General features: G+C 45.7%; 1 protein-coding gene across 1 annotated transcript; it reads right to left on the reverse strand.

Annotated features, from left to right (window-relative positions):
* Positions 1–1,820: 1,820 nt before the first annotated feature.
* On the reverse strand, positions 1,821–9,143 carry B4GAT1 (beta-1,4-glucuronyltransferase 1). The gene is made up of 2 exons (XM_030218529.1): positions 7,817–9,143; positions 1,821–2,720 (listed from the first exon to the last, which is right to left on the reverse strand). The coding sequence occupies exons 1-2, from the start codon at positions 8,936–8,938 to the stop codon at positions 2,529–2,531; spliced, it is 1,314 nt and encodes a 437-aa protein (XP_030074389.1). The 5' UTR covers positions 8,939–9,143; the 3' UTR covers positions 1,821–2,528.
* Between the last annotated feature and the right edge of the window lie 16,282 nt (positions 9,144–25,425).

Raw genomic sequence — 25,425 nt, forward strand, 5'->3', positions numbered from 1 at the left:
ACGAAGAGTTTATGTGTGAGGAGGTCACGTGTGTGCCCTTTGACTTGTATTGTTTGCTTATATGGTAATTTAAGGTCCCAGAGTTGGAGGAATTCTTTGCATTCACGTGCATTGGTGGAGTTTGGGTCTTCTAGATGAAGGCTGATGTCACCTATTATTAGTATATTGGTGTTTGTTAAGCAGGAGTTTGATATGAAGTCCATGAAGTGCGGTTGGCAGTCATTCCAATTTCCAGGTGGCCTGTAGAATAGTACACAGCTTAGGTGGTGACGCAAGGTAGTGTGGTGGATTCTGATAGAGGCGATTTCAAGTTGGGGTGTTATGGACTCAAAGGTGGTTAGGGTGGTGAAGTTGGCTCGATGGATTAGTGCTAGCCCTCCTCCTCTCTTTTCTTTCCTGGTTCAGTGTGTGATTTTGTAGCCTGGGGGGACACAGTTCTAGGGTTATGGGGTCATTTTGATTGTGTAAATTAGCCTGTGCAGTCAAAACAAAAACCTGATGATGTGGTTGATCTTATTTGACATCCAGAGGATCCAGCAGATCTGCTTTCTACCTATTTTCCAATTAAGGTGATAGAGGCAGAGCTGCCAAGTTATCCAGTTCCAGGAGGGAGACTTTTTTGGCACATTCCGATTTTGAACTCACATCCCAGAGCAGTGATTCTACCCACTGAAAGCGGAGATACAAATTCCATAATGTGTCTGGTGGAGTTGTCATAAATTCAAGACTGGCCTAGAACCTCTCTCCTGGAAATGGGTAACTTGGCAGCTCTACAAAGGATTACAAAAGCATGAGTGAGGTGAAATAGGTATGTAGAAATAGCTCTGTGTATCCATACTGTACCAGGCCTAAGGGACATTTCATGAAGCTAACAGATACTAGATTCAAAACAAATTGGAGAAAAACAATTTTTTTTCCACTCAGCACAGAACTGGCTCCCAGAAAATGTGGTCAGGGTTCATAATTGAGCTGAGTTTACAAAAGGTCCAGACACCTTTCCAAAGGAAATCAATGAGCAAGAAAGCCTTAGGCGTCCACAGCACGGAACAGGCTTCTATTTGTGATCTATCAAGAAAAGCCAAGAGCTCCAGACCAGCAACTGATGGAGACAGGATGCTGGCATCAATGACCATTTGTCTTCATCAGTATGGCACATCATACACACCAAAAAACATCAGATCTTGAGGGACACAGAGCCCCTGCATTGTGTGTATGACTATGTAAAGTATATGAGGTAAAAAGGGGTCATGGACTTGATAGACTGCCTTTCAGTGGTACAACCAAAGCAGTTTATGCTCTGTTCTTAGTAGGCTCACAGTGTAGGGGCCTCTTTTACCAAACTGCGCTAGCTTTGTTGGCATTGCAGAGCCGGGATCCCTACAGCAGCTTGGTAAAAGAGGCCCCTACACTTTGAGCCCACTAAGAACAGAGCATAAACTGCTTGTATAACTACTGGACTGGCGACAGCCTTTTCGGTCTATTGTACGCCACATTGAGCCTGCAAACATGTGGGAAAATGTGGGGTATAAATGTGATAGATAAATAAATAAAAGAGGCCCTAAGTTTTTGTAGCCAGGGTTATTAATTTATCTATCTTTCTATTCCGCCTAAAAACTAAGCAGAGTACACATAACACACACACAGATAAAAAACCATAATACAAAGACAGGGTTAACTGATGCCCAGTCACAAGGGACTGCAGTGAGAACTGAACCCAGTTCCCTAGGTTCTCGACCCACTGCACTAGCCATTAGGCTACTCCTCCATTCTGGGTCTGTTTTTCACCAGGTGGACTACCTCAAGCCTGGTTGTAGCCAAATGCATACAGGGAGCAGTAATTTTCTTTAAAAAAAAACAACCAAATGGTACAACAGAAAAGGGTTCCACCTTCCTACTCCAGCTGCAATGAGGAAATTAAAAAAAAAAAATTTCAGAAGAATTCTGGGTCAATGTGTACGTGAAACTGTAGCTCTGATTTCCATATCTCTGTGAATGCAATAAGGTGTAGTAGGAATAGATCACGCTCTTTGGGCTCACCTGGGTGAGACAACAACCCTACCAGCAACATACAACACACCAGCAGAGAGGTGAAAATTGCCACCCCCAAAAAACCTTTTTTTTTTTAATTTGACATACCAGCAATAATTTAAACACTGCAAAACAGCAGATCAAGTTTTAAAAGAATGCCCCATGAAAGGCTGGGTTGGAATATTCACGATATCTATTTTATCCAGATTACACTATGCCTTGTACATTTACCTGTACTGAGAGGAGGCACTGTCCGGGGAGTAAAAGTGCACATGAAGAATTCAAATGTACTTTTCCAGCAACCATCTACCCACTGAAATAAAACCAGTGCAAGTGACTGCATGTACTTTGTATCAAGGCAAGTTTCACAGTGTAAGTACAGATTTAGATCCTGCAGGTGGTGGTGATGGACTGCTCTCTTCCTTTGTCAGGGACACTTGCAACCTCCATCCTCCCTTAGTGCAGCATTGCCATGTCTCTTGCTGTTGCTGGGAGGGGCACTAGCAGCGGTGGGATGAGAGCGGATACTTCTGCTTCAGCTCTTGCTTGAACTGCCGGAAGAGGACCTTGTTGCGCTGGTTTTCAGCCTCCTTCAGGTTATGAAACTCACCAGCCACCTTGAAGCCCTGATGCACCAGGAAGGCGTTGTCCAGCACATGGAAGGTGTAACCTGACACATGGAGCTCACAAGCCTGGAGGCGTGGGATGGAAAGACAGCATTACAGGGATGCAAGGATGGCACAAGGGGTGACCATGATTCAAAGAAAATAGGACAGCATTAACCGCAAGAGTATTGTGAAATATAAATCATAATTTCAATGCAAATTAGAAAAATAATCACTTAAGATTGATATCAGTATTCATATCATTTCATACACTGCACCATATCAATAGTAAAATAATATTTAAAATATTCATGTCAACATATGTCAAAAGTGTATACAGTGGGGGAAATAAGTATTTGATCCCTTGCTGATTTTGTAAGTTTGCCCACTGACAAAGACATGAGCAGCCCATAATTGAAGGGTAGGTTATTGGTAACAGTAAGAGATAGCACATCACAAATTAAATCCGGAAAATCACATTGTGGAAAGTATATGAATTTATTTGCATTCTGCAGAGGGAAATAAGTATTTGATCCCCCACCAACCAGTAAGAGATCTGGCCCCTACAGACCAGGTAGATGCTCCAAATCAACTCGTTACCTGCATGACAGACAGCTGTCGGCAATGGTCACCTGTATGAAAGACACCTGTCCACAGACTCAGTGAATCAGTCAGACTCTAACCTCTACAAAATGGCCAAGAGCAAGGAGCTGTCTAAGGATGTCAGGGACAAGATCATACACCTGCACAAGGCTGGAATGGGCTACAAAACCATCAGTAAGACGCTGGGCGAGAAGGAGACAACTGTTGGTGCCATAGTAAGAAAATGGAAGAAGTACAAAATGACTGTCAATCGACAAAGATCTGGGGCTCCACGCAAAATCTCACCTCGTGGGGTATCCTTGATCATGAGGAAGGTTAGAAATCAGCCTACAACTACAAGGGGGGAACTTGTCAATGATCTCAAGGCAGCTGGGACCACTGTCACCACGAAAACCATTGGTAACACATTACGACATAACGGATTGCAATCCTGCAGTGCCCGCAAGGTCCCCCTGCTCCGGAAGGCACATGTGACGGCCCGTCTGAAGTTTGCCAGTGAACACCTGGATGATGCCGAGAGTGATTGGGAGAAGGTGCTGTGGTCAGATGAGACAAAAATTGAGCTCTTTGGCATGAACTCAACTCGCCGTGTTTGGAGGAAGAGAAATGCTGCCTATGACCCAAAGAACACCGTCCCCACTGTCAAGCATGGAGGTGGAAATGTTATGTTTTGGGGGTGTTTCTCTGCTAAGGGCACAGGACTACTTCACCGCATCAATGGGAGAATGGATGGGGCCATGTACCGTACAATTCTGAGTGACAACCTCCTTCCCTCCGCCAGGGCCTTAAAAATGGGTCGTGGCTGGGTCTTCCAGCACGACAATGACCCAAAACATACAGCCAAGGCAACAAAGGAGTGGCTCAGGAAGAAGCACATTAGGGTCATGGAGTGGCCTAGCCAGTCACCAGACCTTAATCCCATTGAAAACTTATGGAGGGAGCTGAAGCTGCGAGTTGCCAAGCGACAGCCCAGAACTCTTAATGATTTAGAGATGATCTGCAAAGAGGAGTGGACCAAAATTCCTCCTGACATGTGTGCAAACCTCATCATCAACTACAGAAGACGTCTGACCGCTGTGCTTGCCAACAAGGGTTTTGCCACCAAGTATTAGGTCTTGTTTGCCAGAGGGATTAAATACTTATTTCCCTCTGCAGAATGCAAATAAATTCATATACTTTCCACAATGTGATTTTCCGGATTTAATTTGTGATGTGCTATCTCTCACTGTTACCAATAACCTACCCTTCAATTATGGGCTGCTCATGTCTTTGTCAGTGGGCAAACTTACAAAATCAGCAAGGGATCAAATACTTATTTCCCCCACTGTATTTATCTATGGGCTGCGCTAAGCATCACATAACAAGCTCAGTTTGAGCACTGAGGAAACTTAGAGCTATCAGGAAGTATTTTACGGTTGGTGATTTAGATTGTTCAAGTTCTTATATTGGCTAGATTTGATTATTCCAATCTAGCCTTAGTTGGTTGTTTTAAGAGCTTAATCGACCTTTATATGTGATGAATTTAGTAAACCTTCTCTATGATCTCAGACCAGGAATACATTTTTATTAAAATTTCCTAGTGTAATGGCCCTAAAATCAATTAGAAAGTCCTCTGCATCACTGAATTATCAAATACCTTTACTATGGAATTTACTTCCTTTGGAATTACACAGTTGTTTTCACTACATATCTTTTAGAAAGAATGTTGAATCTTAAAACATTCTTGTTCCCTCAGGCCTAATAACAGTTATTATAATTGGTTAAATGAACTGTGATTGTTTACTATCAGAGTATATTTCCCAGTATGCTAGAAATGGTTTCTTGATTTTGTAACCTGCCTTGAACTGTCAAGGTATGTGGCAAGCTATAAGAATTGTTATACCAAATGCAGGGGCCCTTTTACTAAACCGCATAGGCGCCTATGCGCAGCCAATGCACGCTAATTCAGAACTACCACCCGGCTACCATGTGGCCCGGGTGGTAAATTCATTTTTTACACACGCCCACTATGCACGCCAGAAACTTTTGTGCTAACTGGCCGGTAATCGGCATTGTACGCACGCAGACTATTACTGCCCGGTTAATGCGCGAGACCTTACTGCTAAATGAATGGGTGACGGTAAGGTCTCAGGCCCAAAATGGACACACGCCAATTATCATTTTGCCGTACGTTCATTTTTTGTCATTAAAAAAGGCCTTTTTTTGCAGGTGCGTGTGCCCAATACACACGTCTACACCAGCGCAGGCCACTTTTCAGCGCACCTTAGTAAAAGGACCCTGCAATTAGTTAAACTTATTGATTTGCATATCACCGCCCGGTTTGGTTAAGGTGGAGGGAAGATCAGGGTCAGGTTACTTGATATACCACAAAATTTTCAAAAAGAAGTCAAGGTTTAAAAAAGAAATCTTAACAGGACAAAAAAAGAATTATAATACGACATAGTAAACACAAGACCAATGGGGAAGGAAAAACAATTTCAAAGTTAACAGGAGTGTGGTAGCCATGTTAGTCCACTCTTAAGGTTATCAATAGAAATCAAACAAAATAAAACATGGAAAAGAAAATAAGATGATACCTTTTTTATTGGACATAACTTAATACATTTCTTGATTAGCTTTCGAAGGTTGCCCTTCGTCAGATCGGAAATAAGCAAATGTGCTAGCTGACAGTGTATATAAGTGAAAACATTCAAGCATTACTATGACAGTCTGACAGGGTGGGAGGATGGGGGTGGGTAGGAGGTATGCATGGGGACATCAAAGCATATCATTGATTTTCTAACAGGATGGGTGTGGATAGGTGGGTGGGGTGATCAACAGAGACATACAGCTTTATGGTTTATAATGGGCTAGGAACCCCAGATCCTTGTTAAGTCCTTTCTGTTGATCAACCATACAAGAACGTAAGACCTTTGAAGTCAGAATGATTGACTATTTTAACACCCAACAGAAAAGTTGATCACCCCACCCCTCACCTATCCACACCCATCCTGTTAGAATATCAATGATATGCTTTGATGTCCCCATGCATACCTCCTACCCACCCCCATCCTCCCATCCTGTCAGACTGTCATAGTAATGCTTGAATGTTTTCACTTATATACACTGTCAGCTAGCACATTTGCTTATTTCCAATCTGACGAAGAAGGGCAACCTTCGATAGCTAATCAAGAAATGTATTAAGTTATGTCCAATAGAAAAGGTATCATCTTATTTTCTTTTCCATGTTTTATTTTGTTTGATTTCTATTGATAAAGGTAACAGGAAAATGAGTATAAAGATGCCATGACTGTTGCCAATCAGGCACTCCGAAAGCAGCAGCCTAAGAGACCCTTTACTAAAGAGGTGCCGTGCGGCAACCCGGAACTACCACCGGCCCAGTAGTTCCATCCACAGTGCACGCCATTTCCAGTGCTAGTGGAAATATTGAAAAAATATTTCCGCAGGAGGTTACCCAGTGGTAATCGAGAAGCATCACACGCAGCACGGTTATCGCCAGGTTTGAGCGAGAGCCCCTACTGCCACCTCAATGGGTGGCGGTAAGTGCTCCCCCTCTGAAATGACCGCTCAGCAAGTGTGAACTTATCGCAAGGCCATTTCATTTTTGGCTATTTTTACCTGCTGCGGTAAAAGGGGCCCTGGCGTATGGCAAAAATGGTCACCACCGCTAGCACGGGGCCCCTTTTACCACAACTTTGTAAAAGGGCCCCTAAGTTCGCTAGGAAAGAGTGGACTGAATTATGACGAGAACTACTTTTTTCAGTTTTAGCCAAAACTGAAACTATTGCTGAAACAGCGCCTGGTTTTGACAGAAACTGAAACCAGAATCAAAACCTGAATGCACTTTTTGTCATGTTCTTGACATCACCATGAGCACGACAGCCCCTAATCCAGGTTTTGTCTCCTCCTTCTGAACATTAGTCCCCCCTCCTTGACTCCCCCCCCACCCCCAAGGCCTCCTTTACAATCCTTGGTGGTATAGGGGTGTAGTCATGGGCCAGGGCAAACCCCAGTTGCTCCTGCCCATGCTGACTCTGCTCTCAAAATGGATGCAGTGATGAGACTATTGTTAGAGTATGTGGCAGTCATTTTGAAAGTGGAGTCAGCATGGGCAGGAGTGACTGGAGATCACTCCTGCCCAACTACAGCCCTTCACTACCAGGGACTGTAAGACAGGTCCAGGGTGGGGGCCTGCTCCTGTTTGGGGAGGGGGGGAAGCACAAATGGGACAATGCATAAAGTTTCAGCTTCCACTGGAAAATGACCAAAACTTTAAATAGCCATTTTGCTGAGACTGAAAACATGCCAAAAATGAAGCTTCACTTAATTTTGAAGCTGAAACTGAATTTCGGTCACCCTCTACTCAGGTGTACATCATATGATGAATTATACTGGGGAAACTGAAACAAGTCTCCTACAGATACAACATAAGTACATAAGTAATGCCACACTGGGAAAGGACCAATGGTCCATCGAGCCCAGCATCCTGTGGGAGAAGGTAAAATCAAGACCAGTTCGAGATGGCCCTCTGACCTAGAGCTTGCTGGTGACCTTCTTTTGAGTGCTACAGAAGTTCCTACCTGGCTTATTCTGTTGAAACCATATTGCTTAAACCTCTCATCATAGGCAGGTACTGAGCTGGGACCAATATAGAAAGGCTCCCAGGGGTCCTTCCATTCCATTGTATATGCCACCCGCAAACTGGGCATGGCTGGTAGATTCAACCAGTGTGAATAATTGAGGGGTGCTTGGCACCGTGGGCAGAGCTCTTCGTAGAATGGACGAATCTCCCCCACCTGATAGAGCTGCAGCAGCTCTGCTTTGTCCCTAGGGACCTTCCGGGCATGACGGATCTCAAAGGCAGGGACAACATAAACAGCCCGCTCCCCACCATGCTCTTTCCCCCTGCTGGTAGCCAGTGCAAGGAAGGCTGGGCGCAGTCCCTCACTGGGCAGGATGTCCATATCAATCACCAACACATAATGAGCCATAGCTGCCACCCTGGCCACATTGCGCAGGAGGTTATTAGGATAGGAGATGTTTGTACCCAAGGCATAGTTTCGCTGCTTGGTGCTGACATTGGCCACCTTCCCAAATGCCTCAACACAGCTCTTCAAGCGGGCAAACTCTCCCCGGTCTTCCAGCTCTGGGAAGCTGGCCAGGTCCCCAGAGTGGCACACTAGATGAAAGGAAACCAGCTCTCGGACAGCTGTACAAAGCGTGGCCAGAGTGTAGACAGCCATGGTGGCCAGGCGGGCCTCTTCTGGGCTGGGGGCAAAGAGTGCCAGGGAGAGGGGACCCCTCCAGCGTGCTACCAGCCCCCGTAGGTAGTGCAAGTTATTAAGTGTGGCATGAGTGGCTAACACCAGCTCCTCCTGGTGTTGCAATAGTGCAGCTTCCTCTGCTTGGGTGGCCCTCACCAGGTTTCTGTAGAGCCTGTACTGCCCGCTGGCATCAAACACCCCCCCAGAGGCCAGTGAGAACTTGAGGTGCTCCCGCTTCTCGCGATCCCAGCGGTACCTATCTGCCTCCCCCTTCCTAGCACTACCAGTCTCAAACAGCTCTGAATACTTGAATTGCTGCTGCCTTCCATGCAGCCGGGACAACAGGGAGAGATAGATAAGCTGTAACAGAGCTACCAACAACAGAGCAGTCAATGCCACCTTAAAAAAGGAACATTTCATGGGCAAACGCATTTGCATGCAAGCAAGGTGTACCGTGCTGCAGCCAAAAAAATCTTTGAAAATCAAAGAGACGGAGGAGATGCTACATTCCAGTCCCAGCTACCATCTGCTCTAGCTGCAGGAGGATGCATGTAGGCGGCCCCCTATTCTACCAAGTACCCGGATCACTTCTGCACGCAATATTCAGCTCGGAACTGGTCGCAGCGCAGGCTCGCAACTCTCCTTCAGCTGCTTGTCTGTAAAGAGCGCTGCTGTGACTGCCTCGACCGCCCGATACCGCCATCTACCGACTAGGAGGAGTCCGTGCAACGTGCAGAAAATGGATCGCTTTCGCGCAAGCAGAACGGACTAACCTATCTGCTTAGCTCCTGCGTTTTGCAGGAGTGTCCTCTCGGGTATGCGCAACCTATGCACTCTCTGCGTTTCGCTCTAGTACATGTCCGACGTATAAACGGATACATTTTGGCCAGCATTGTTAGCAGGCGATTACTTTTTCTCGAACTACACTCCTAGACCACCACCGAATTTTGCATACAAAAGCGGCCAACAAGAGACGAAATTGGACCATCTTTCAGCAGCTGATGTCCTCAAACTGTGGCTGTCATAGGCATGATTGCCAACAAAGTAGCTGTCCCTGGCCACACTGAAGGAACTTGCTCAGTATTGGGGTACTCAGCATTTACTGGCCCCGACAGAGTTGACTCCTCTGACTTTTGTTAAAATTCACTACAAAGGAGAGAAAACAGAATTTTTTAAGTGAGTTTTTTTTTCCACTACAAGAACCAGGAGGCAGGGATGCTTCAGTCTTTTGCAAATTCGAGTTAAAATTAATCATGAAGGAGATGAGGTTTTCCTGTGACAATGAGGATTTATGTCACATCAGGCTTCATTTTAACTTTCTTGGGTTTTTCTATTTAAATCCACTGCACACAAAAAAACAGAAGGCAGAGAGAATGGTGGTGTATCTTGTTATAGTTTGCACAGAAGATGTACTAATCAAATTGACAAAGAGTGATAAACCATCTGCAGGCAGATGATCAAAAGCCCTATGCTGTTCCAAAGAGCGCTCTAAAATAGTGCTGGAACAGCACGGGGCGCTATTAGACCTATGATCAGAGATAATGCATGCAAATTTAAGCAGCGCAATTATCTCTGAGCATGGGGTAGAAGTGCAGGCGAATTGTACCTGAGCATACGCTCAGCACAATCATCCAGAACTTGTTTGACAGGTCTTGGCTGTCAAAAGCCCAAACCTGTCAAACACAGGGGCTGGAGGTCCGTGGGAGCACCAGGCCCTGACTACCCCTGCCCCGAGCAATGGGGGCTGGAGGTCCGGCGAACGTCCGGTCCCCTCATGATCCCCCACCCCAGGTTCAGGGAGGGCTGGAGAGCCGGTGGGTCTCCAGCCCCCCCCCCCAAACCCCCAGAAAATGGTCCCTGGTGGTCCAGCAGGTGATGGGGGGGGGGGGCTGGAGGTCTGGCGGACCTACAGCCCACCCCAAATCCCCCCCCAGCGTTGTCTGCCGAATCCCTCCCGGCCCCCCTACCTTAGTTGGCGGAGGGAGGCAGCCTCCCTTATATGGTCTGTAGCCCCGCCCAGCACATCCCAGGATGCACTGGGCAGGGCACCGCCATTTTGCAGCGGCGTCAACCCAAGGAAGAGGAGGGAGGCAGGCTACCTCCCTCCTCCAACTAAGGTAGGGAGGCCAGGAGGGGGTTCTTTTTCACGCTGGACCACCAGGGATTCAGCAGACAACGCTGGGGGGGAGTTGGGGTGGGGGGTTTGGCCGGCAGCCACTGGACCACCAGGGACCATTTTCTGGGGGTTTGGTTGGGGGCTGGAGACCCACTGGATCTCCAGCCCTCCCTGAACCTGGTGGGGGGGTTGTCATGGGGGGGACCGGAGGTCCGCTGGACCTCCAGCCCCCTGTTGGCAGGTTTGCTAAGGGGGGGGGGAATGGGGGCCTGCCAACATGCAACTGCATGCTGGACAGGACTCACCATTCCTCCCCAATGATCTGCAAACACTAACGCCAGCTCAGAGCTGGCGTAGGGTTTGCCACGGCCAGTGACCCAAATTTTGGCATGCTGACCACTGATCATTGGCGATGAATGCGCTAAGCCCTGTTTAGCATGCTACTTGCACAAAGAGCCCTTCGAGGGCTCTGATCATGGGGTGGTAGCAAATGCCGGTGCTATTATGGCGCTAACAGCCTCTAGCGCCAGTGTTTGCTTTTGATCATCTGCCCCCTGGAATGGATGGTATACACCCTTGGGTACTGAAAGAACTCAATCATGAAATTGCTGATCTGCTTAGCAGGTAATGTCCTTATATGGATTAGGAATTGGGGGGTGATTGTGCCCAAGACCTTAAGGTGGCCAAGCAGGTAGAAAAGGCGACGGTCAAAGCCAGAAGGATGCTTCGGTGCATGAAGAGAGGGATGATCAGCAGAAAAAAAAGAGGTGATAGTGCCCTTGTATAAGTCTCTTGTGAGGTCCCATTTGGAGTACTGCGTGCAATTCTGGAGACCACACCTACGGAAATAGGATGGAGTCGGTCCAGAGCGTGGTTACCAAACTGGTAAACAATCTCTGTCATAAAACATATGGTGACAGGCTCATGGACCTCAACATGTATATACTGGAAGAGAGGCGGGAGAGAGGGGATATGATAGAGACGTTTAAATACATCAGTGGCATTAATACACAAGAGGTGAGCCTTTTTCAAATGAAGGAAGACTCTGGAATGAGAAGGCATAGGATGAAGTTAAGAGGAAATAGGCTTAGGAAGAATCTAAGAAAATACTATTTTACAGAAAGTGTGTTGGATGTGTGGAATGGCCTCCCAGTGGAGGTTGTGGAAACGAAGACTGTATCGGAATTTAAGAAAGCGTGGAACAGGCACGTGGGATCCCTTAGGAAAAGGAGGAGCTAGTGGTTATTGAGGAAGAGCAGACTGGATGGTCATTTATTCCTTACCTGCCATCATGAATCTCTGTTTCTTATTGGACAGAAACTGAGGGTAGGGTTAAATGGACATTTTTCTCAATGGAGGAGGGTGGAGTGCCACAGGGATCTGTACTGGGACCGGTGCTATTTAACATATTTATAAATAATCTGGGAAGCAGAATGATGAGTGAAGTCATTAAAGTTGCAGATGACACAAAACTATTCAAAGTTGTTAAAACACATGTGAATTGTAAAAAATTGCAGGAAGAACTTTGGAAGACTGTGCATCCAAATGGCAGATGAAAAATGTGGACAAATGCAAAGTGATGCACATTGGGAAGACTAATCCGAATCATAATTACATGATGCTAGGGTCCACCTTAGGATTCAGCACTTGAGAAAAAGATCCAGGTGTCATTGTAGAGAATACGCTGAAATCTTCTCTGTGTAGCGGCAACCAAAAAGGCAAACAGGATACTAGGAATTATTACTATTATAATTATTATGGAGCATGAAACAAAATTAAAGGACACACCTCAGCAGCCCCCAGGATGAGCCACTGCTGAGAGATAACCCCCAGCGGTTTGCGATGTCCCATCCAGTACTAATAAAACCAAAATAATAATAGTATTTTAGACAGAATGGATGGCCTCTTGGTGTGCTTGTGTCATTCCTATTTTATTGTTGGAGTTCCTTTCTTTTTATTGTGATTGTTATTTTGAATTTTGTAAACTACCTAGACGTCCTCAAATTAGATGGTATATGTGGAGGGGCATAATCAAAAGGGGCATCCAAGCTTTGTTGAGGATGTCATCGCAAAACATCCCAATGGAAGGGGGGGGGGGGGGGAAATCCTTATTATCGAAACAAGATGGATGTCCATCTTTTGTTTCGATAATACGGTCAGGGACGTCCAAATCTTGAAATTTAAGTCGTCCCTAGACTTGGTCGTTTCTGGTTTTTGCCGATAATGGAAACCAAGGACGTCCATCTCAGAAACAACCAAATGCAAGCCCTTTGGTCGTGGGAGGAGCCAGCATTTGTAGTGCACTGGACCCACTGACATGCCAGGACACCAACCGGGCACCACTAGGGGGCACTACAGTGGACTTCATAAATTGCTCCCAGGTACATAGCTCCCTTACCTTGTGTATTGTTATTTGAATATTTGTGTGCTGAGCCCCCCCCCAAAAAAAAAAACCCACTACCCCCAACTGTACATCACTACCATAGCCCTTACAGGCAAAGGGGGGGCACCTAGATGTGGGTACAGTGGGTTTCTGGTGAGTTTTGGAGGGCTCGCTGTTTCCTCCACAAACGTAACAGGTAGGGGGGGATGGGCCTGGGTCCGCCTGTCTGAAGTGCACTGCACCCACTAAAACTGTTCCAGGGACCTGAATACTGCTGTCACGGACCCAAGTATGACAAAAAATATTTTGAAAGATATTTTTTTGAGGGTGGGAGGGGGTCAGTGACCACTGGGGGAGTAAGGGGAGGTCACCCCCCAATTCTCTCCGGTGGTCATCTGGTCATTTTGGGCACCTTTTTGTGCCTTGGTCATAAGAAAAACACGACCAGGTAAAGTCGTCCAAGTGCTCGTCAGGGACACTCTTTTTTTTTCCATTATGGGTCGAGGACGTCCATGTGTTAGGCACGCCCAAGTTCCGCCTTCACTACGCCTCTGACACGCCCCTTTGAACTTTGACCATCCCTGCGAAGGAAAGCAGTTGGGGACATCCAAAATCGGCTTTCGATTATACCGATTTGGATGACCTGTGAGGACGTCCATCTTCTGATTTGTGTCGAAAGATGGGCATCCTTTTCTTTTGAAAATGAGCCCAATAGTCATATAATAAACATATTAGCAAAGGGATGCAAAATAAGACCAAGAATATTATAATGCCTTTGTATTGCTCCATGGTGTGTCCTAACTTTGAGTACTGCATTCAATTCTGGTCGCCGTATCTCAAAAAAGATATAGTGGAATTAGAAAAGGTTCAAAAAAGAGCAACCAAAATGATAAAGGGGATGGAACTCCTCCCATATGATGAAAGGTTAAAGAAGTTAGGGCTCTTCAGCTTGGAAAAGTGATGGCTAAGGAGGGATATGATTGAGGTCTATAAAATCTTGAGTGGTGTAGAATGGGTAAAAGTGAATCAATTTTTCACTCTTTCAAAAAGTGCAAAGACCAGGGGACACTCAATGAAATTACATGGAAATACTTTTAAAACAAATAGGAAAGATTTTTTCACTCAACGAATAGTTAAGCTCTGAAACTCACCGCCAGAGGATGTGGTAACAGCGGTTAGCATATTCTGGGTAAAAAAAAAAAGGTTTGGACAAGCTCCTGGAGGAAAAATCCATAGTTTTTTATTGATATGGACACGGGGGAAGCCACTGCTTGCCCCAGGATTGGTAGCATTGAATGTTGTTACTAATTGGGTTTCTGTTAGGCACTTGTGACCTGGATTGACCACTGTCAGAAGCAAGATACTGGGCTAGATGGACCATTGGTCTGAACTATTCTTGTGTTTTCTGTAGGTAAACACTGTTCTGCAGATGTTATTCTTTCAATGAAAAATTCAATAAATATTCACTGACTAAACTTTGGAGTCCTGTGTTAATCCAGGATGTGTGTCTCCGCTTTTCAAACCCTCTTCCAGGAAGGGCTTCCTCAGGCCACTGAGTACCTGGATATTCAGTGCTGGTATCCAGATAAGGACCAGAAGTGAGTATCTGGCTCTAATTCAGCAGCAGCAGCAGCAACCAGCAGTGTATAAAAGAAGCGTTTATACCCTATGTTGTCTATTAAAATGTTCTATTACATATTGTGTTGACATTGAGGGGCATAATCGAACGAAAATGTCTATCTCCATGGGCGTTTATCTCCGAGAACGGGTCCGTGAAGGGGCGGACCGAACCGTATTTTTGAAAAAAATAGACGTCCTTGTTTTATTCGACAATTTGTGAGCTGGGCGTTTTTGTTGTTCAGTGATAATGGAAAATGAAAGCGCCCAGCTCAAAAACAAATAAATCCAAGGCATTTGTTCGTGGGAGGGGCCAGGAGTCGTAGTGCACTGGTCCCCCTCACATGCCAGGACATCAACCGGGCACCCTAGGGGGCACTTTTACAAAAACAAAAAAAAAGGTAAAAGAGCTCCCAGGTGCATAGCACCCTTCCCTTGTGTGTTGAGCCCCCCAAATCCCCCTCAAAACCCACTGCCCACAAGTCTACACCATTACTATAGCCCTAAGGGGTGAAGGGGGACACCTACATGTGGGTACAGTGGGTTTGAGGGGGTTGGACGACTAAGCATTAAGCAGCACAATTGTAACAGGTAGGGGGGGATGGGCCTGGGTCCACCTGCCTGAAGTCCACTGCACCCCCTAACAACTGCTCCAGGGACCTGCATACTGCTGCCAGGGAGGTGGGTATGACATTTGAGGGTGAAAATAAAAAGTTGTGAAACATCATTTTTTTATGGTGGGAGGGGGTTAGTGACCACTGGGGGAGTCAGGGGAGGTCATCCCCGATTCCCTCTGGTGGTAATCTGGTCATTTAGGGCACTTTTTGGGGCCTTATTCGTGAAAAAACAGGGTCCAGGAAAAGTGCCCTAAATTCTAGCTACAAACGCATACTTTTTTTCCATTATCGGCGAAAGGCGCCCATCTGTTTGGGTGATAACCATGCCCCAGTCCCGCCTTAATCACGCCTCTGACACGCCCCCATCAACTTTGTACGCTTCCGCGATGGAGTGCAGTTGAAAACGTCCAAGTTCGGCTTTCGATTATACCGCGTTATTCATTTTTGGGAGATAAACGCCTATCTCCCGATTTAGGTCGCAATATAGGCGTTTTTGTCTTTCGATTATAAGCTGGATTGTAAGTAGTATACTATGCCATACTTTGTATCGTTATTTGAATATTTGTTTACTACTGTTATTGTCTATTACTTATGTTTGATTTATTCTTACTGTACACCAGCCTTGAGTGAATTCTTTCAAAAAAGGCAGTAAATAAATCCTAATAACTGCTGCTGACTGAATATTGCTCTTTCATTTCAGCTGAAAATTCACTTAACTTTAGAAGCACTATTCATTTCCCAAGATTTAGGAGTCAAATTTTGTGCCTACTTCTGAAAATCAGTGCTATATAGCCTTTTGTTCACACCCTAGCTTCACCCCAGTAGTTGCTCACTTTTAGGGCTCCTAAATTTAGAGCTTAGTAGGAAATAAACCAAGGCACTGCTGGTTAATTTTCAAAAGGAGGTAATTTAAGCTCCTAAACGCTTTGAAAATCAGCTTACAAGCTGCTACTGTTAGATGCTTCAATAATTTTTAGCAATATTTAGAAGTTACCCAGATAAGCAATGGCATTGAATATATTTATTTATTTATTTGCTGCACTTGTATCCCACATTTTCCCACCTATTTGCAGGCTCAATGTGGCTTACAAAATATTATAGCAACATGTACACATTATAGGATAAGAATTTCAAAATATAAATGGATACAAAATATAGATGGGTACATAGAATATCAAAGCAATCATATATAGATAGATAGATGTCTAGATATCTATATAGATATTCAGCTAGTTTGGACATATCTAGGCAGCTTAAGCTAGGACCGCTTTTTCACAGGCCAAAAATAACCTGCTTAGCTGTACAGATATCGCTTCTTTAAATGCTTGCCACCCTCAGATGAATTTTGTAGACCCAGATATTTAGTTTTGGTCCCTATCTGGGTACTTGGTGGCCCAGTGGGAGATTTCCAGGCACCACCGATATTCAGAAATGGTACCCAGATAACTACTTGGTTAACTTAAGACAGCCAGATAACTATCCGGCTGCTATCTATATAAATAAAATCCCCCCTCAGACGTTCTGAAGCTCACTCCATCTGTCCTGAACTCCTGTCCTCCTGGTAGGCTAGGCTATTCGGACTACTCACCCTCAGTCTCAGCCACGCCCATCTGGGCCATAGGCCACGCCCCATCTGCACATAAAAAGCACCCTCAACAGTTCTAAAGCCCACTCTGAGGCTTCAACAGTTCGTATGTTCGAAGCTCTGTAACCATTTTTAAGCACACTACATCTCTGCCCCGCCCTGACCTATCAGAGAAGGGAGGAGTGTCACAGCTGCACCGCTCTGACCTATCAAAGGGAACTGAAACAGGAAAAGGGAGGAGCGTCACACCGAATGACGGACCTATCAGAGGGAAGTCAAATAGAAGAAGGGAGGAGCGTCAGAGGCCAAGGGGACGGCAGTATCTACCTCTCATAGGTTTCCTTCTTTTCAGTGTATTGCAGCTGTCTAGCAAGCCTGTCAGCTACTGAATACAGAAAGCAAAAGATAGCATGTGGGAACTTGCTCCATTTAGTTCTCTGGAATGCAGTGATTATTATACAAATGGTCTTGCTTTCATTATTTTGGTAGGGGCTGCCTTCATGACTGTCCACAGTCCCCCCAGTCCTGACACCTGACAGGGGGGACAGGGAAGGACACTCACTGTCTCACATATGCACTCGCACACACTCATTCTCACATACACACACGCTGTCTCACAGACACACTCACACCCACTCTCTGTCACACACACACACTTGCACATTCTCACTCACACAGTCACTCTCACAGACACTCTCTCAAACATACACACTTCGCGCAAAACCTTGCTAGCGCCCGTTTCATTTCAGCCAGAAACCAGCCTTTTTTACTAGTCATTGAATATTGGCAGCACCCAGGTAACTCCTGGCTCCACCCTGACTGCCATAGCACTAACTGGTTATGTGCTGCTGGATATCCTGTGGGGGACCTGGTCAGTGCTAGTTAACCAGTAAGAGCTTTTACCCAGTTGACTAGCACAGAATATCAACCCCCTAGGCTCCCAGATTTGACTGAAAATAAGCACCTAATGTAATATTCTAAATTTAGGATATCAGCTTATTTTGAATATCAGTCTTTCAACTAAATGATGACATGTTATTGGTATCATTTTTCAAACCCTTTCTGATAGACAGGGCTGAAATGGTGTGGAAGATGTCTGGCACAAAAAAATGAAAGAAAATAGGAGAGAATTTCCTGGATGTGAATGTAGTTTAGAAGTGATGTGCTATGTGAATGTAGTTTAGAAGCCATTCCAGGAAGAGGGGTTTGAAAAGTAGACACACACAGCCTGGATTATGCCCAGGACTCCTCCAACGTTGAGTCAGTGAAGTTGAAAGAGTATGATTGTGGGATTTCTTCTGATTGAATGGTATATGTTCTAGGTAAAAAGTTTAGAAAGAGAGGGGAGGGTCTGGCTGGGTATTTAGAATCACAATTGCAACACACTTGTTCAGCTGATGAGTGTCTCACTTATGAGATTTTATGATATTTTCTCATTATCCCAAGAAAAGCACAATTAATCAAATAGAAAGGTCTATATTGTGCTAGCTAGAGATCATAGAAGCCAATTTTTCAAAATGATTGGGGGTCCTCAACATGTCACAAATCACAAAGTCCATAAAAAGGAAATTAAAGCTTGGTGGGTTGTGGACTCTTACTGGCTAGGCTGTGTTTAAATGTAGAGGCCAACAGGTGGTGCAAACACACAGGGAGGACTTGTGGGTAAAAGAAATGTTATTGGAAGCACTGCAAGTCCCACCAGTCTCTCTTCCTCCCCAACTTATCTCTATAGTTTACCCCCTCCTCCTAGCCAATCTATATCACATTCACGCTATGCCTTCCAATCCACCTACATTCTCCCCCTCACAGTTCTTAATAATCCCTCTTCCCTACCTAACCTGTGCATGCCATGTATTTTCTCTTCGCAGACCATCCTCACTTCTTTTTCAAACCCCCACCACCTTAATGTCTTCTTTCATCTTATTCTTTCCCCCCCCCCCCCTCCCCAGAAACATCCTGCTAGACTATGGAATGCTTTGAAGTCCCCATGCACATCTCCTACACACCCTGCTGGACCATCTATGAAGGACTGTTATATACACTGTCAGCTAACACATTTGCTTACTTCTGATCTGATGAAGGGCAACCTTCGAAAGCTAATCAAGAAATGTATTAAGTTATGTCCAATAAAAAAGGTATCATCTTATTTTCTTTTCCATGTTTTAATTTTGTTTGATTTCTACTGATTACCTTCACTAGATGTTGAAATCTGTTACAGCCAAGATCTCTCTCCTCACCGCTACCTTTTCAAGAATGTTCCTTTAAGTCTTACAGTTTTCATAGCATGCATTATACATTAACTTGTAGTATGTATTACTTATGTAGGCCACATAGAGCTGAATAATTGTATTCAAATAATGTGGGATACAAGTATCAAATAAACAAATAAATAAGCAAGCAGATTCATCTCACATTTCAAATTTTTTATCCCCACCCTTACCAGCAAGATCATATTCCTACTCCCCCTTCCCAGAGCATCTCTATTCCCTGACACCATTCACATCTTCCCAGCCCTTGCCACTCACAGATTGAGGTACAATAGCAGGAAATCAGTGAACCCAAATTCATACACTCATATATATCAGCCCACCTGCTAAAACTTTAGTGATCACAGAGTAAGTGGTTGACTTTGGGAGCTCAGTTAGCACTAGCTCTAGGCTAACTAGTGCCTTCTGCAAAATGGAAATTAGCACCTCATTCAGTGGTAGCAGCTTTGCCACATGTCCCCTCCTTTATTTTTGGTGATTCCAGCACAACCTTCTTTCGCTCTCCTTTTACCAAACCTCTCTCCCCCACTCCCTGGCCCACATGATGTGGAAGGATATAGAGTGACACATCACTCTAGCAGTACCCCCTCATTCATGGCGTCCTGCACAGCCACAGAGATCACATATTTATTTATTTTTATTTATTGTATTTGTATCCCACATTTTCCCACCTCTTTGCAGGCTCAATGTGGCTTACAATATATCATGGATAATGGAAATAGCAAGAGATATACATTTGGTTTTACAGAAGGATTTTGGGTTACATGGAGGGGCATAATGGAACAGAAACGCCTATCTCCATGGGCGTTAATCTCCGAGAACGGGTCCGTGAAGGGGCGGACCGAACCGTATTATCGATAAAAAATAGACGCCCATGTTTTATTCGCCAATGTATGAGCTGGGCGTTTTTGCTTTTCAGCGATAATGGAAAGGGAAAGTGCCCAGCTCAAAAACGAATAAATCCAAGGCATTTGTTCGTGGGAGGGGCCAGGATTCGTAGTGCACTGGTCCCCCTCACATGCCAGGACACCAACCGGGCACCCTAGGGGGCACTTTTACAAAAACAAATAAACAGGTAAAAGAGCTCCCAGGTGCATAGCACCCTTCCATTGTGTGTTGAGCCCCCCAAATCCCCCTCAAAACCCACTGCCCACAAGTCTACACCATTACTATAGCCCTAAGGGGTGAAGAGGGGCACCTACATGTGGGTACAGTGGGTTTGGGGGGGTTGGACGACTAATAAGCATTAAGCAGCACAATTGTAACAGGTAGGGGGGATGGGCCTGGGTCCACCTGCCTGACGTCCACTGCACCCCCTAACAACTGCTCCAGGGACCTGCATACTGCTGCCTGGGAGGAGGGTATGACATTTGAGGGTGAAAATAAAAAGTTGTGAAACATCATTTTTTTGTGGTGGGAGGGGGTTAGTGACCACTGGGGGAGTCAGGGGAGGTCATCCCCGATTCCCTCTGGGGGTAATCTGGTCATTTAGGGCACTTTTTGGGGCCTTATTCGTGAAAAAACAGGGTCCAGGAAAAGTGCCCTAAATTCTAGCTACAAACGCATCCATTATCGGCGAAGGGCGCCCATCTCTGTTCGGGTGATAACCACGCCCCAGTTCCGCCTTCGACACGCCCCCGTCCACTTTGTCCGCATCCGCGACGGAGTGCAGTTGAAAGCGTCCCAAATTCGGCTTTTGATTATACCGCGTTATTCGTTTTTGTGAGATAAACGCCCATCTCCCGATTTAGGTCGGAACTTGGGCGTTTTTCTCGTTCGATTATAAGCTGGACAGTCATAAAGTACAAGATAGTGGCATTACAGAAGACATTGACAGGCATTAGGAATACGAGATAGAAGTATTACAGAAGACATTATCAGACATTAGGAATAGAATATACTGGTGTAAGAGAGACTTTGTGAAACAATGGACGTGTTACGACGTTTGTAGGTGTATTTGGAGATATTACATATTTTATTCTTTGTGGTATATCTTTTCAAAGAGATGTGTCTTTAGTAGTTTACAGAAGTTAGTCAGTTCATAGGTTGCCTTCAAATAGCGTGGTAGCGCGTTCCAGAGTTGCGTGCTCATATATGAGAAGGTGGAGGCGTGTGTTAATTTGTATTTCAGACCTTTGCAGTTGGGGAAATGAAGATTAAGGAATGTTCGAGAAGAGTTTTTTCCATTCCTGGGTGGCAGGTCTATTAGGTCTGACATGTAGGCTGGGGCATCTCCATGGATAATTTTATGAACGAGGGTGCATATTTTGAACGTGATTCGTTCTTTCAGTGGGAGCCAGTGCAGTTTCTCTCGTAGGGGCTTTGCACTTTCATATTTTGGTTTTCCAAATATTAGTCTGGCCGCTGTGTTCTGGGCTGTTTGGAGTTTTTTCAGTATATGTTGTTTACAGCCAACATAGAGTGAGTTACAATAATCCAGATGACTGAGTACCAATGATTGTACCAGATTGCGGAAGACGATCCTTGGAAAAAATGGTTTTATTCTTTTTAGTTTCCACATTGAGTGAAACATCTTTTTGGTTGTGTTTTTCGCATGATTCTCAAGTGTTAGATGCTGATCAATGGTGACTCCAAGAATCTTTAGGGTATCCGAGATTGGTAGATTTAATTTTGGTGTGTTGATGGTGGTAAATTTGTCTTTGTTATGTTGCGAGGTGAGTACTAGGCATTGGGTTTTTTCTGCATTCAGTTTCAGCTGAAACGCGTCTGCCCAAGAATGCATAATATGTAAACTTTGGTTGATATCCCAAGCTAGCCTTAGTTGAGTCAGTTGAGCAGCACAGCTGTGCTAGGAGAATAAAAAGCCAGGGCTTAACAGCTGAACCAAGAGGAAAACCAAACCAAGAAACACATATAATTGGAGAGCAGTGTACTCTTATCTCTTTCCAAACTCTACCCATCTTTCCTATAACTTCTTCCTGCTGCTGCCATATTATTTCTTTGGGCCGATACAGCATAGCAATCCAATATCACTGTCTCCCATAAGATGTAACAGGGACTTAATGTTTTTATTTTTGTGAAAGAAAGGAGATGGTGTTACTCTCTACTTCCCTTTCAATTTGAGACTCAATCATAGGTTTCTGCATTAAAAAACTGCCACATAGAAACATCTTTCAAGGTATTTTTTCAGACCATGCCATCATTTACTGGCACAATTCCCTCCTGTTGCCCCATGTTCTTCCAGTAAAATAACATATTAATTCTGGTGACCACACAGCTGAAGGACAAGGGCAAAGCACAGCTACTGCCTACCCTTAATCCAGCACAGCTGGAAGAAATCTTTACTAAAAACTTAAACAATTTTCCAATCTTATGTTCCTTCTTTTAAGGATTCTCTTCCACTCTTCCTCCCATGTCATCATTTCTTTCCCCCATGTTTGTGTCTCTTCATAGTCTCTCTATAGCTTCTCTCATCTCACTTTCTTCTAGTCTTACTCCCTCCTGCCACTTCTTACTTTCATATCTGTTCTCTCCACATGACCCCCCTTTCCCAGTCCCACACAGCTACTCCCCATCTTTTTCAGCTCTTCTGTCTGCACCTTGTGTACCCTGTGCCTACTTCCTTTCTTAGATCACGTCCCAGCAACCTTCCCCCTCACACAGCCCATGCCCCATGTTCCTCTCACACTAACAGCCTGTGCCTACTTCTCTCCCACAGCTCCACTATCAGTCCCTATCCCCATCACCCAGCCTCTCTTCCCTTTACAGCTCCTTTCTGCCTCTTCCAGCATTTCAGAGCAGCATTCTTTCTTCCAGCAAGTAAATCCTTTATATTGCTTCACCCCTTCCTTGCCCCCTTTAATTCCTCACCCTGTACTTCTGTCTTTTTTTTTTTTTACCTTAACTGCTATAGGTATTACTTTGTTAACATATGTAAAGTTGTCATGCAAATAATGTTCTCTTAATCTCTTTTCCTTTTCTCAGTGTTTGTCTGCTGCGCTGCACTTCCCTTCCCCATTGGCAGCTAGAGCAACTCCCTCCTCCCCCTGCAGTGTACTAGACAGACACAGCCAGCCAACAGGGGGAGGCTGAAGCAGTAGCTAGGATATATAAGTACTTCCTTCCTGTCATTTTCCTGCAATACTGCCCCAAATCTTACAGGGAAAAATATTGGGAATGCTCAGGTACCCACAGAGCTGGTGTCTATGATAGAGGTGTACACAAAAAGCCAGTAGCCCTGAATATACTACTACTACTTAACATTTCTAGAGCGCTACTAGGGTTACGCATAAAGCGAATGCTACATACCTGTAGAAGGTATTCTCCGAGGACAGCAGGCTGATTGTTCTCACTGATGGGTGACGTCCACGGCAGCCCCTCCAATCGGAATCTTCACTAGCAAAGTCCTTTGCTAGCCCTCGCGTGCCTGTGCGCACCATGCATGCGCGGCCGTCTTCCCGCCCGAAACCGGCTCGAGCCGGCCAGTCCCATATGTAGCAAGACAAGACAAGGGAAGACACAACTCCAAAGGGGAGGTGGGCGGGTTTGTGAGAACAATCAGCCTGCTGTCCTCGGAGAATACCTTCTACAGGTATGTAGCATTCGCTTTCTCCGAGGACAAGCAGGCTGCTTGTTCTCACTGATGGGGTATCCCTAGCCCCCAGGCTCACTCAAAACAACAAACATGGTCAATTGGGCCTCGCAACGGCGAGGACAAGACTGAGATTGACCTAAAAAATTTACCAACTAACTGAGAGTGTAGCCTGGAACAGAACAAACAGGGCCCTCGGGGGGTGGAGTTGGATCCTAAAGCCCAAACAGGTTCTGAAGAACTGACTGCCCGAACCGACTGTCGCATCGGGTATCCTGCTGCAGGCAGTAATGAGATGTGAATGTGTGGACAGATGACCACGTCGCAGCTTTGCAAATTTCTTCAATAGAGGCTGACTTCAAGTGGGCTACCGACGCAGCCATGGCTCTAACATTATGAGCCGTGACATGACCCTCAAGAGCCAGCCCCGCCTGGGCGTAAGTGAAGGAAATGCAATCTGCTAGCCAATTGGATATGGTGCGTTTCCCCACAGCCACTCCCCTCCTGTTGGGATCAAAAGAAACAAACAATTGGGCGGACTGTCTGTTGGGCTGTGTCCGCTCCAGATAGAAGGCCAATGCTCTCTTGCAGTCCAATGTGTGCAGCTGACGTTCAGCAGGGCAGGAATGAGGACGGGGAAAGAATGTTGGCAAGACAATTGACTGGTTCAGATGGAACTCCGACACAACCTTTGGCAGAAACTTAGGGTGAGTGCGGAGGACTACTCTGTTATGATGAAATTTGGTGTAAGGGGCCTGGGCTACCAGGGCCTGAAGCTCACTGACTCTACGAGCTGAAGTAACTGCCACCAAGAAAATGACCTTCCAGGTCAAGTACTTCAGATGGCAGGAGTTCAGTGGCTCAAAAGGAGGTTTCATCAGCTGGGTGAGAACGACATTGAGATCCCATGACACTGTAGGAGGCTTGACAGGGGGCTTTGACAAAAGCAAACCTCTCATGAAGCGAACAACTAAAGGCTGTCCTGAGATCGGCTTACCTTCCACATGGTAATGGTATGCACTGATTGCACTAAGGTGAACCCTTACAGAGTTGGTCTTGAGACCAGACTCAGACAAGTGCAGAAGGTATTCAAGCAGGGTCTGTGTAGGACAAGAACGGGGATCTAGGGCCTTGCTGTCACACCAGACGGCAAACCTCCTCCACAGAAAGAAGTAACTCCTCTTGGTGGAATCTTTCCTGGAAGCAAGCAAGATACGGGAGACACCCTCTGACAGACCCAAAGAGGCAAAGTCTACGCTCTCAACATCCAGGCCGTGAGAGCCAGGGACCGGAGGTTGGGATGCAGAAGCGCCCCTTCGTCCTGCCTGATGAGGGTCGGAAAACACTCCAATCTCCACGGTTCTTCGGAGGATAACTCCAGAAGAAGGGGGAACCAGATCTGACGCGGCCAAAAAGGAGCAATCAGAATCATGGTGCCTCGGTCTTGCTTGAGTTTCAACAAAGTCTTCCCCACCAGAGGTATGGGAGGATAAGCATACAGCAGACCCTCTCGCCAATCCAGGAGGAAGGCATCCGATGCCAGTCTGCCGTGGGCCTGAAGCCTGGAACAGAACTGAGGGACTTTGTGGTTGGCTCGAGATGCGAAGAGGTCTACCAAGGGGGTGCCCCACGCTTGGAAGATCTGGCGCACCACTCTGGAGTTGAGCGACCACTCGTGAGGTTGCATAATCCTGCTCAGTCTGTCGGCCAGACTGTTGTTTACGCCTGCCAGATATGTGGCTTGGAGCACCATGCCGTGATGGCGAGCCCAGAGCCACATGCTGACGG

Source organism: Microcaecilia unicolor, chromosome 11, assembly GCF_901765095.1.
Source record: "Microcaecilia unicolor chromosome 11, aMicUni1.1, whole genome shotgun sequence".
NCBI classification, from domain to species: Eukaryota; Metazoa; Chordata; class Amphibia; order Gymnophiona; family Siphonopidae; genus Microcaecilia; species Microcaecilia unicolor.

Excerpts from the sequence above, each read along its gene's own strand:
- B4GAT1 (XM_030218529.1), bottom strand. The coding sequence starts at position 8,938 with ATGCAAATGCGTTTGCCCATGAAATGTTCCTTTTTTAAGGTGGCATTG. Across the intron at positions 2,721-7,816 it reads GTTTCAACAGAATAAGCCAG|GCTTGTGAGCTCCATGTGTC; the intron begins GTAGGAACTTCT and ends CCACGCCTCCAG.